Source organism: Etheostoma spectabile, chromosome 1 (assembly GCF_008692095.1).
Source record: "Etheostoma spectabile isolate EspeVRDwgs_2016 chromosome 1, UIUC_Espe_1.0, whole genome shotgun sequence".
NCBI lineage: Eukaryota > Metazoa > Chordata > Actinopteri > Perciformes > Percidae > Etheostoma > Etheostoma spectabile.
In genome coordinates, this window is record NC_045733.1 from 18,390,927 (window position 1) to 18,404,517 (window position 13,591).

General features: G+C 39.1%; 1 protein-coding gene across 5 annotated transcripts in view; it reads left to right on the forward strand.

Annotated features, from left to right (window-relative positions):
- itga11a (integrin, alpha 11a) overlaps positions 1-13,591 on the forward strand; it is a 72,200-nt gene that overhangs the window by 21,129 nt on the left and 37,480 nt on the right. For all 5 annotated transcript variants that reach the window (XM_032517804.1, XM_032517815.1, XM_032517795.1 and 2 more), the window contains one exon: positions 6,065-6,179. In XM_032517804.1, the coding sequence (XP_032373695.1) occupies positions 6,065-6,179 (115 nt within the window). The remainder of the gene's footprint in view (positions 1-6,064; positions 6,180-13,591) is intronic.

Below are 13,591 nucleotides of genomic sequence, written 5' to 3' on the forward strand. Positions count from 1 at the left end.
CTCTTTTTTTTTTTTTTTTTTCTTCTTTTCTCCCATACAATCACCAGGATTGTCCCCAAAAGGCACATGTCATCATAAACAATATTCCAACAAGATATGTCAAGTTTATTTCTTATGTAAACTAATATATAAACTTTTAACTATGTAAAAGAATTTCCTCATTTTATTAGATGTTCATTGTTGTGAAGAGTGCACTGAAAATAACACTGCTAATTAATTGCTGACATACTAAATGGTCTAACTGGAGGCAGAATCACAGTTTGCCAGATTCTGACTGGATTAAGTAAACAATAATACTCCATGAGTTATCTGATAATAAATTACATATATGCCAAGTCCATTTTTTTCTTCATGGGTAAATCTAAAAGTGCATGGTAGCAATTTTGTCATGGCCGTTTCCCAAAGCTAATTCAGGAGGCTGTCATCATCATCCACTTATAACAGCTGTATTCCGAGTGACCCATGCTTAGCTGTTTCACCAGCATGAAGCTTGATAAATTGTGCCACTGCCTTATTTCATGAGCGACGGAGGAGTTGTTCTCCTTAATGTTGTCCTCCATAGCGCTCAGCCCGTAGCAGCATTGATTCTGCTCAGCACTTTTGCCACTCTGAATTTGACGTCATCGCTGTGTGTCCTATTTGAGATGCCAGAGCATTTGGACCATAGTTGGGACTGAGGAGTGCATCAGACTTGGAAAAATCACATTCACTATGTTTTTTTTTTGTTGTCCAGGCTTTCTAAAATCAACCTGGATACAATCTGGATATCCTAATATGGGCTGGCAGTCTAAATGCTCAAATTCCTTGTTAGCAATTGCCCTCCAAAACAACACCTATAAGTGTTTTCTGATCTGATGCCTCTGTTGTTACAAATCATCAGTTTTATGATGTGATAATGCTGTGGTTAAGGTTTGGTAGTGTTTAGGCACCAAAACAACTTAGTCAAGTCCAAAGTATTTTCGACACCTACAACCACCTGGACCTCTTCCCTTATGAAGACTTTGCGGCTCAATAATAATGTCACCCAGCTTCCTTCTTTGCTATCAATGGACAAGACTAATAGTTTTCTCGACCACTTGAGGGCTTTGCCGCTTGAACGTAAATCAGTGTCGTTTTGGGGCATTTGCTGAAACAATTGCTGCTGTTGTTTGTCTTGGGGGACAGTCTACTAAAGAATGCTGTTTACTGATGCTGCTAAGCATGTAGTTAATGAGAGTGCTGAGACTGAACAAACATTTGCAAACACAACCACTGACTGAAACGGCTTATAATTCATTGTAGTTGGTAATGATAATTATTTACTTGCATTTTGCAACTCTGTTTACATTACACACTGATTTATATTAAAAAAAATGTTGGTTAGTGTGTTAAACACTTGACCCAAGCTTGCTTGGAGTTTTCTGTTGCGTGGACACTTTTTATATAAAATTAGTAAATTTCATTATTGTTGTATAAAATCAATTACATGTAATTAGCAGTCCCAGGTATTTACTGTACCTTTGCCAACAAATTTGGGTGGAGGTTGTGTTTCACAGTATTTTTTTTTTTTTTTTGGTTCAATATCTTGATTGATTACAGTTGTTCCAAAAATCTGATGATTATACCTTGGTTGGTGGAATTTGGTCAGGGATTTGGTCAGACATTCCTTCATGCTGTGTTGACTGCCTTTTGGGTCTGTGTCCAGATCCTATTTTCAAAACTAAGTTTTGTGAGTTGGCATTTACTGAGACTTGATATGTTAGTAGCAAGAGATCTCCTGGGGGTAGTTCACATTAAAATGCCCCATCAAAATGAAATATTATGGACTGCAAAATGAATTACCCCATGCCTCCCAGTGTATTTACATTTGCGCGGAGAAAATATAATATAAGGTGCCAAAATCTTTCAAAGTATATTGTCATGTGTGAAGTGTCTTTCCAGAGAAAACCATTGTAATGTAAACCCAGAACTGATCAATGGAAAAATGGTACTGTTGCTTTTGTGATGTATTTTTATGTCAGATGCAGTTGTAATGCAGTGTCTAAACACTCACACATCATTGTGATCTACCGTATGTTTTCATAAATCCTAAACCATATTACACTGAATAATGCCTGTCTGATAGGAGGATGTCTCCAAGCCAGCAGTTTGCACAATGCAACCCGCACAGCTGCTCTATGTCAGTGGGTCTGTGCGGTGAGCTCCTGCAGCTTGGTGTTGGGCCAAAGGCAGCAGCGGACTAATGTGGGTTGCACCGGCAGCCACCGGCCTGAGGTTTATTTATCTGGGCATGGAAGCCGGTACACAGGAAACCCAGCAAGACTCTGACCTTACGTTAGGAGCTGCTGATATTACTGGGAATATTAAATTGCTCTTTAGTAGCTCGAAATGGAAACTCCATTCTTATGCTTTCACCCTGACACTTTCCTTGTCTTAGCTTTTGCTTATTTCCTAGTCAGACTTAAGTTATTCTGTGATTGCATCTTTGGGAATTAATTTTAAATGCTTAAAAGTCATCCAAGCATTAAATCATTTACGTCTCACATTAGTGTGGTCCAGTTGAACAATGATGGAGAGACTTTAAAACGGTACAGCCCACTGCCCTTGACCACCACACTGTCAAGAGTTACCTACTGATCTTTATTTGATTTTCATACACCTGTCTGTTCCCAACAATCTATTTTCTGTCATACCTTTGTTGTTTCTAGATAAACAGAAACCAGAGGATGTTTGGGGGAAGGATCAAACACCAGCTGAACATGTGAACCATTCATCAACAGGAAATGAACAATGTGGAGAATGTGTCACTATTTACATTAAGGGTCTGCCATGGCAGAGATGGCCATTTGTTTTAATGGAGGTTTTCATTGGCCAGAACAAATGGCCTATAGTTGCCAATCAGGGTGATATACTGTATACACCTGGTCACTGGACAGCCTTGAGAAAGGAATGACTCATTCACTCTGTGGCTGTCACTACTCCCATAATGCCCTGGTGTGGTACAATTGGGGTTGTGATGGTTTTGACACTGCATGCAGTTTCCAAAACCCTCAATTTCAGTCTCAGGTTTACTGATACATGCTGAGGAACAGCGGGAGTAGATAGTTGGTTTACTATTTGTATTGCTCAACATGTAACCTGTCCTTTGCTTAAAAGTGTAAACAACTGCTCACCAAAATAAATGCATCTTTTTCTGCCATGTAACAAACAAAAAGCTGAGTTTGGTTACAGCTCTTTGTATTACTACAGCACTGTGTTTTAGAACATGGACACTTTTAATCTGGACTAAAAAGTAGTGTTACATAGGAATACTGATGGGAGTTTGACCAGCACAAACACATTTACTATTATTAAAATGTCATGATACAACCCCATTACTTACTTAAGATAGTGAAGCATGCTATCACCCTTTACATTTCAAATGTAATTCCTTGTTTTGAAGTCATGACGATTGTCCTTCAGCTGGAAGGGGAGCACCACATGCTTGATATTTAAGGTTGAGTGCGGGGATGTTCAGCGTCATCCCAGAACATGCTGTTATAGTGGCAATGATAAAATGAAAGTAACAGAAATAGTTCTTACTTTGCACAGCTGGCCAATAACTTTCAAATTTGTGTGTTTCAAATTGTTTCCAAAGCTATTGTACCATCTGACTAGCAGTTCTCATGAAGTATACTGGCACCATAAGGGGCCTCCAAAGCTAAATCTTGCGTGGGGTTGGCTTTGGAGTAAAACCACAAACTGCTACACCACAAGCTTTTGCATTTGACGCAGCTCTAAACCAACACAAGATACAGTGTATGTATATATCTATCTCTCATCAATCATCTAAAAGTACTATTTAATGTGGGCAACTTGGGTTTCTCTGTTTATCTTTACAATGCAGATGAGAGTGATAAAAGTGAAACAGATGCTAAACTCACTAGGACTGCTACTAACAATTCTTTTCATTATCCGTTTATTATGTCAAATCTTTGCTTGATTTAAGAAATTGGTTGCTTGGTCTATAAAAAGACGGTCTTGTCTTTTTTTTTTTGACAACTCAAAGATATTCAGTTTACTGCCATAGAGAATAAAAGAAACTAGATGATATTAACATTTAAGAAGCTGGAATCAGATACATTTTATTCATAAACAATCACTCAAACCAATTAATCGTTGCAGCTCAGTATTGTTATTGGTTAACATATCATAACTGTAGTTGTATTAAGAGACTAAAAATGTATCTGCATAACAGTGAGTAATAGCATGATTATCTTAAGTAATATATATTTTTATGTGATATACTAACCTGCACAATCACATCATTTTGTCCATTAGGTATGTAGAGTCAGCTTAACAATTGCCAAAGAAAATTCATTAAGTTTAACTTCATTCACATCATTAAAAGAGAATCCTAGGTTCAAATTTCTTGAACTTGACCTCATCTGTTATGGGTTAATTTGAATTTTACATGTTTTCCTACTGTTGAGCATTCCTTCACCTTGTTGTTTACATTTAACTGAATTTTCCCCTCATAGGAAACAAAAGGCTCACTTAACTTGAAGTGACACCAGAGCCTCACAGATGGGGAGGAAGCTGAGAGTGAGGTTGTTTAGCGTGAGGACGAGGGATTGAATAAGCCCAACAGTGTGTGGACAAAAGCCACAGAGATGCAATAAGTGGGGGAGTTTGTAGTTGTTTAAAGAACAGGCCTTTGTGCTTTCAGCTCAGCTGTGCAGCTTAAACTGTGAGAAAACACTTTACTTTTTAAGCAATAATCTTCTACTTCAACAGAACAAATCTTTCTGTCTCATTAAGCATAATGTCTACTTAACTGTCCCTCCTAATTTCTTTTCTTAATGATATTGTTTTGGTGCTGAAAAAGTGGAGTATAGTCCCAATGTACCGTAGTATATTTTGTGAATTAAAGAATCTTTAAGCCCTACTGTAAGTATGATCTGTGAGTGTAGAGTAGGTGAAAAATCAATAGAGCAATCAGCACAGACTCTCAATAAGTTTGGGCTCTGGTGAGACAGAGATCAGCCGGGGATTAAGTAGAAGACGGAGATGGATTGAGAGAAAGTCAGAGTGGGAGAAGATTATGTTTTTTTCCCCTTCTCTGCCAAAAGGAAAATCTCATCACATCAAAGTCCTCATACAGAGACAAACTTCTCCTCTTTTGATGGAAATTCGAAAAGTCAAATAGTGCTATCACCATTAATTAGCCATAATGGCACAATAACTTGGTAACATGCAGAATCTGGGAAAAAAAACTATGGTATTCTAATTGAAAACAGACATTCTCTCCTCTTTTGTCCCACCTGGTAAGCTGTCAAAAGGTGTTGGAGCAATTTAAACACACAATCGGAAAAACAGATTTGCTTTGATCACAGGAGCTTTTACTTTTTACCCTCTTACTACTTGTCAGGTTACACTGAACCTTCTATTAACTGCATTATAAAAACAAAACTCCTTGCAGAGGCTCTTTACCAATCGTATAATTGCAGTTGCAAGATATTAAGTAGTGATAGGATGCAGGTGTTAGGTAATTTCTATACAGGACATTTCAAGAGCCTTTTCGGCTCCTTCACCACTGAAATGTAAATCACAGATTTTACATCTGTCTTAGATCAGATTTAGGTCTCATATATTATATGCCAGATTGGTGCTTGGAAAAAAGTTCTAGTTAAACGTTCGTCAGGTAGGTGGTAATATTGGTACTATGCTGCTTAAACAAAAGCTGATGTCTGATAGAAGAATGTCAGTCAAATGTGACAGACAGCTCAGCTGTTCTGCAACACGTTAACAATTAGTATCTGGTTTCTTTATGAGAGAAGTCTTTGTTTAGACTGGTGCAGGGTGACTAACAGGCACTTGACAGAGTAGGGCTTATTTTAAGGATGCGCAAGGATGACTTTGCAGCTGTTTGTTGCACTTAGGCCAGATGCTGAGGTCTAAATGTTAATGTGAATGCTTCTTTCAGTACAGACATTCATAAAGCTGCTGAGATACCACTACGTGGTACAGACAACTGCTAGACGTCGGGTCATTAAGGGTATCTTCTTTAGCCAATGCTGATGAACATTGCCTTTTCTTTTTTAAGGCTTCCACGACTGCTTCAATATCGACACAAAGAACCCCAGGATCATCAAAGGCCCTAAGCAAGCCCAGTTTGGATACACTGTTCAGCAACATGTGGCTGCTGGAGGAGAAAAATGGTAAGGGGCTGATATGATTTACACACTGCTGTGATACAAAATGATGTTTTACACCTTTAATGCACTTCAACAATGTAGTACAATGTCAATGTCCTCCTGCTACTCAGTGCCTGTCTTGGCAGTAGCTCGGCAAAAATCCGACCCCACAATGACTACTTAAATTAAAAGTGTCAAACTTTTATCATCTATATTTAATGACGCACATTATCAGTATCTCTTATTGTGATGTACATTTTTAAATTCATGTCCGACAGCGTCCCGCTGACGGGACTGTTTTCTCCACTCATAAATTGCAAGCATTAACTCTTCATAAACACGCTTATGCAGCACACCATTTGCAAGCTTAAAGTCTCATGATTCCATTAAGCCCACACACAAAGCATAAGATGACTTATAGCCGTTATAATCCTGTTATGAAGTAAAGAAATAAAGAAAGATTCTGCGCCGCTAGTGTCTAAAGGCGAGTGTGCATCCATTCCTTTTTCCTCGTGTCTTAATTCACAGCGGTGAAAGATCGCCCAAAACGTTTTTTTCCTACATCGCCAACAATCCAAGGAATTAGGACATTCAAGCCATTTTATCCAAAACAAGCTGGTCCCCTCACAATCATGTAGTTTCTGGCCGAGTTTCAACGTAAAGAAAGCAAAACATTTCATAATTTCTGTTTTCTGATCGCTTCTCTCTTCTCGGCTGTGTCTGACACACTGTTACTCTGCACACCGGCTGATTCTGTTGCGGCTGAAGATATGTTTGAAGGGTCACGTAAGCCAATCAATCTAGTGTAACCTGAGCTGGCCCTAATAGAAGCCAATCATGTTGCAGAGTTCAGGGAGGACCATCGTGGGAAAGATTGACAGCTATTCCTTCCAGTTAAAACTAGATGTTATGAAACCGGCCTACCTGTTTAGCCAATAAGAAGACAAATTGATTGATACCAAACTTGACCAGAAATTTTAACCCTGTGATGGCTGCAGCTCTGTCAGAGCAAAAATAGGGCCTTAATTATTGCATTTCATCATTTCATCAATTTATAATTAGTTATTTCTATAAATTTATGAATATAGTATACTATTTCAAGTATGTGTGTGAGTGATGTGGATGTGTTTTTTTATTTGAGAAGTTTTGTATTTTGCACTTTTTGGGTTTTTTTCTGAAAGGAAATAAGAAAAACGCACAGACATATTCGTAGAAATAACTTCATAAAATATCAATTTTCTGAGTGTTTTTCTTCTGGACTTTTTCTATTTTAAGTTTAGACATGTGGCTATGGTACTAGTTTTGTATGTAGCCAATCTAATTTGATTACAGTAGTGTTTTTTTAATCATTTTACAGATGCTTTACTTGGACGGAAATAGAAATTCTGTATTCTAACCTCTGTAGCTCTGACTCAGTAAGGCCTTGAATAAGACTGAGACTTGGAACAAAAAATTGAGAGTGTTTACTTCCCAGTGACCTCAGGCACATCCCAGAGGGCCAAAGTACGTGGGAACTGTATCACTTTTTTTTTGGTAAAACATTTAGGCGAGAAAATCATGTATTTTCAAGAGTGTGTACAACCAGGAATTTACCTCGGAGATCTATTGCTAAGATTAAGAGGTCAAATACATCATGATTGTAAAACAAGACAAGTTGTAGTGCCTACAGAATTGGCGGTTAGATATTTTTCCCAATAAAGATAGTGATCAACTGTACCTCTCCTGTGGTGTGCACAGTTTCCTCCCATTAATTTGTGCTTGCAAAACAAACTGAAATCCTAATAAATATATATATATATATATATATATATATATATGTATGTATGTATGTATGTATGTATGTATGTATGTATATATATATATATATATATATATATAATATGCCTGTATTTTTTTTCTCTTTGACTTCAATGGCTTTCAGTCTTCAGAGACTTCCGAGACCTCTTGCAGTTGATAAGTGAATAATGACTGTCCCCTCTAAGTACCGTCATTTGTTAGAATTAGCGTAAGTGTACAATGGATGTAACCATTACCATGGTGTCTCCTTTCAACAATCAGCCTTGTTTTAAAGCGTAACTCTTGCCAAAATGCAACCTAGGGTGTTTTTGTGAATTTACCCGAGTCAAACTTTAGTTTAAAAGCATAATTAGGACGGAAAGGCCACTTTTAAGATTTACCGTATTTTTACTTTTTTCGGTCAAATAGCCTTTTGAATGGGAGTGCTAGGGGCACTACTGTGATAGCATCAAGATAGCTATTTTTAAAACACAAAGAAGGCCCGACACAACTTGAAATGTTGCATCACCAGGGGCTCTACACATTAACTTGAGCATTGAGAACATCGTTTGTGTACACAGAGTTTACTAAAAAAGGTTTTGAACAACTTACTTTAGCAGTTGTTTACGCTATCCGCCGTATTACAAGAAGTGTCTATCTCTGAATGCGAAGGAACGGACTCCATAGGAAGAACTGTCATTCTCATATGAGGCTACCTTTTCAACGACAAGGTCAATATTGATTTTCACTAACAACAAAACAAAGAATTATCTGTGCATTTATATGGAACTAAGCTTATGGAGCTTTCCATCTTTACTCTCCTCCCTGTTACGTTGCATTCGGAGATCAACACTTTTTTGCTGGCAAGAAGTCAACAACGGAAACACCAACAGCTAAAGTGAGTCTTTTTTAGTAAACTCTTTGTGCACAAAAAATGTTCTCAATGCTGGAGTTCATGTGTAGAGCCCCTGGTGATACTTGGAGTGGCCTTTCCGTCCTAATTTTGCTTTTAAACAAAAGTTTGACTTTAAGTACATTCACAAAAACACCCTAGGTTGCATTTTGGCATGAGTTACGCTTTAACCGTGAAAGTTAAATCAACAATGATAAATCATATGCACTGAAGAGCACTGGAATCCTTCCCAACAGTGAGGTAAACTGCTTTGCATTGATGTAGGGTTGATAGTTCAAAAAACAAAGCATACGTGTAACATAAACATTGCTAGTTGTACCTAATCTAAATTTTCTTTCAATAGCATAGTGGTTGAACTGGGTCATGTCTCATTAAGAATTTGTCGGTCATTATTTCCCTTTGAGAACAGCCCACTGGTATTATTTTAACTTTTACACTAACTGCTCTGCTAACATAATGGGATCAGTGTATATGCAGTAAATACCGGACAGGGCTTACTGTCCCATGCTGATTGTTTTTACTTTTTCTCTTGGCACGTTATCCATCCTCTATCACCCTTGGGTAGCCTGAGAAATTAGGCCTATAGAGTTTTATGTGGGTGTTTGTGTGTAAAAATAGAGTGTTGTGTTAACACAAAGAAACTTGACACTTGTACTTGACAATGAAATGAGCATACTGGTGCCAGTTAAAATCACAGACCCCTATGCCATGTTTGTGTACTTATACTGTACATGTGTGTTTGTATGTGCTCTTGTATTTATTAGTGATGCACTGATTTAGATTCTTATGTAGATTGATTTGATTAGGACAATGCACATTAATCAATATTTCTGTACATGCACCAGTGTTAGCCAGACGGCTAAGTTTTAACAGTAGTCCTATTTACCTACCTTTTTTTTGTGGGAGGAAACTGGAGCACCCGGAGAAAACCCACGCAAAAACAAGGAGAACATGCAAACTCCACACAGATGGCCCTTCCTGAACCGAGGATCAAATGCTGCAGTGCCAACTTGCTATGAGACAAAAGTGCTAACCACTGAGCCACCATACCACCCATTTATCGATATCTGCTCGTTGACTGCATCAGCCTATCTGCATATAAGATGACAATTACCTGTGGCAGTGGCTGATGTACATATGTTGTTTTTTTGCTGTTGTACTCGAACAGCAGCCACTAACATATGCTGCTACTACAGCTGCTGATTCAGAGAAGAAGCCACTGAATCGACACGACCCTGGCACAACGTATATAGTAAAAAGGGCAAAGGGTGCCATGCACGTGTGGTTTGTTTACAGTAATAGCAAATGTTGGCCATTTGGAAGGATTGCAGCGTGTTGTAGAAAGATCAGCAACATAAACCACCACCTGCAAGACTCAGTCCTTGAAAACCCCAGCATTTGAGAAGGGGATAAAATACCCCACGGACAGCACCAAAGCTTAAGGTATTACTAACAATGTGATGTATTTCATTCATTCATTTCAAAGCCTACGCACAGCCCAGTCGTTGTCATTTTGCTGATGTTGCACATTCACACATACCTGAACTACTTACTTGGTATTATTTAATAAGAATACAGTATAGAATATCACTGGCCTTATCTTTTAAGGAGGGATCTTCAACAGGGGATCAAGGACCCCTAGGGGGGCATCAGAGTATATACAGAGGGGCCTCAATTCTTAAATGTAAGAATAGATTGTCGTAAATGCTTACTGGCATATAGGTAACGTAGTCACTAAGATCCACAGATAGAGTTAATCCTAAGGATTCACTGTGCCACATGGATGTTTTACATTAAATCATGCAAACAATTATTAGGCTATTTTTATAGCTTAGTATTCTATGCAAAAAGGGTATGTATAAAGGCCGCCCTACACGTTATTGTTGGCCAAGTTAAATATGCAACTTAATTATATACAATATATGTAGTAGGGGGTCTCTGCTCTATATCAGTTATGGGGTCCTTGGCTTAAAAAACATTGAAGGTTTAGATGAGTGGCTTGGGAGTAAAATTGTGTGTGTTCTTGGTGTACAGGAAGGGATACTGACACACTTGGAGAGTGAAGTGACAAACTAGCAAGAGCTGCCAGCTCACACAAGTCATCCTTTGCACATGTCTGCAGACGGAGTCCATTACACTGTAAACTCCAACTTCTTCACCATTTGGAGCAACTGTCAGCCAACCATGACTTCCAGAAGTAAAAAGGTCTGATGAGGCCAATTTGTGTGGAACAAAGTTCACCAGAGACGCTGCCTCGACTGAGGTAAATGTCTAAAAACGAGGTGAAAACATTTGCAATGGAAGAATAGGGCAGCACAGACTGTACAAACAGCATCTAGCCAAATGGAGCTGTAGGGATTGGGGTTTTGGCATCTTTATTAGGTGTTCAAACATCTGGGATAAAAGTGCCTTTATTCATGAGAAATAAAATAGTGGTAGTGCACAAATGTGGTGGAAAGTCTTCTAATTGAGGAAGATGTGAAAACACTGTTAAAATAATGCTTTCAATTTTGACAAGACTTGCTGGTTGGGGGTGTGATGAACAATGACAATAATTGTCACAATAAAGATAATGGAACTATGACTAGAAATAGTAGTTGTTAATGGCGTAGCAGGGCGTTACAGGTTGTAGCAGGGCACTGCAAGGCATAGCAGGGCATGGCAGAACGTATCAGGGCATAGCATGGCAAGAGCTACAACCATGATTTAGGTGCCACCCTAATCCAAGGAAAACTGCTGGGCGAAAAAACATAAGGACTCTGGGGAATGAGCTCCCCAGAGCTAAGTTAGTAACAAGCATTTTTGGAACATAGATCCACACAGATGGAAGGAGAGAGGAGCTCAGTGTTTCAAAGGGAGTTCCCTGGCAGTCTAAAAGTATAACAGCATAATTAAGAGTTGGTGCAAGGTAAACCTGAGGCAGTTCTCTAAGGGTTGGTCAATGAATCTGACGACTATGAAGAGAAGCAGAGAAGAGAAGGGGTGCTGTGTGTGCAGATACTGCATTCTGGATGAGCTGGAGAGTCTTAACCCTTGTTTTGTCTTCCCATCAAAATTGAAAATCAACACTTACACATACTTTGTTGACGCTTTTTATTTTTTTACTTTTTCTAACATTTTTGTCCCTTTTTTTAACACTTGACACCCAATGTTCAACACTACGTAACACTAACTTATTATCTTTAGTTGTACAGTTATTTTTTAGAATTTATGGTAAATACATTTTTTAACTTAAAGTTTTAGTAATGTTTGAATTAGAAAAGCAGAAATTAGGATAAATTTAGACTAAAATTAAAGGAATGTATGTTGATGGATAATCACAGACTGGAATATGTCAACTTTTACTCAATACTGTTTTAAAACCACTTTGTTTTTTCCAATGCTATAAAATTGAATAGGGCACCCCAAAATGAATGAAAGTTGAGATTTGTACTTGCCAAAGAGCATTGTGTGGAATCAATCATGTTATTTTAGGTAATTACAATTGGGTAGTTTAAAAGAACATTGATATAGGAAAACTAGTCAATTTGACCCGAGGACAACATGAGGGTTAAGGGACTTATTTAAGGAACCTGATAGTAAGGAATTACAATAGCCCAGCCTGGAAGTAACAAATGCATTGACTAGTTTTTCAGCATTGTTTTGAGACCGTATGTGCCTCATTTTGGCAGTGTTACAAAGGTGAAAAAAGGATTTTCTTGAGGTTTGTTGTAAGTGAGCGTGTCATTGCAAGGGTGCCAGGGCAATGCCATCTAGAGTAGCTGTATCTTTAGTAGGGCTGTAGCGATATTGAAAATAAAACCGAAATCGCGCCAATCCCCTTCCAGCTTCCAGAGTTATTGTACCCGTCCAGATCCAATGCTACTACATCTTTAAATTAGCTACTATTAGTATTAGTAATTTTTGGTGCCTTATCCCTGTTTTGTCTGGTAAATTTAGCTAGCTGTAGACTGTAACTGTATGGCTAAAAGCAAAAGGGGGGGGGGCACTGGTAACTCTAACAGAGGTGTAAAATTTTGAATGGCCGCTGTTCCGTTTTGGGTGTCTGGGTCTGTTTCCCGACGGTTCAGTAAACTTTCGTTTGCGTCCTTAGCACCGGAGTTAAGAGCTGACAGGGATGGCTGCTAGCTGGCTGGGGGCTGACTGTGGATATATCCCTGGGGCTGTAATGATAGTGGATGGCTTCTAGCTGGCTGGGGGCTGACTGTGGATGTGTCCCTGGGGCTGTAATGATAGTGGATGGCTTCTAGCTGGCTGGGGGCTGACTGTGGATGTGTCCCTGGGGCTGTAATGATAGTGGATGGCTTCTAGCTGGCTGGGGGCTGACTGTGGATGTCCTGGGGTGTAATGATAGGAAGGCTGCTAGTGGTGGGGGCTGATGTGGATGTGTCCCTGGAGCTGAAATGATAGTGGATGGCTTCTAGCTGGCTGGGGGCTGACTGTGGATGTGTCCCTGGGGCTGTAATGATAGTGGATGGCTTCTAGCTGGCTGGGGGCTGACTGTGGATGTGTCCCTGGGGCTGTAATGATAGTGGACGGCTGCTAGCTGGCTGGGGGCTGACTGTGGATGTGTCCCCGGGGCTGTTGTCATCTCTCATCCCAACTAAAGCCTCACAGCGCTGCGATTCTGAGGCAGAAGCCGGGTGTGCTAGCTGGCTAAATTACCATTAGATTAGTCGTCTATCTATAGGCTACAGTTAACGTTACTGATAAATTCTTGGGTTAGCCCAGAGTTGTTAACCGTGGT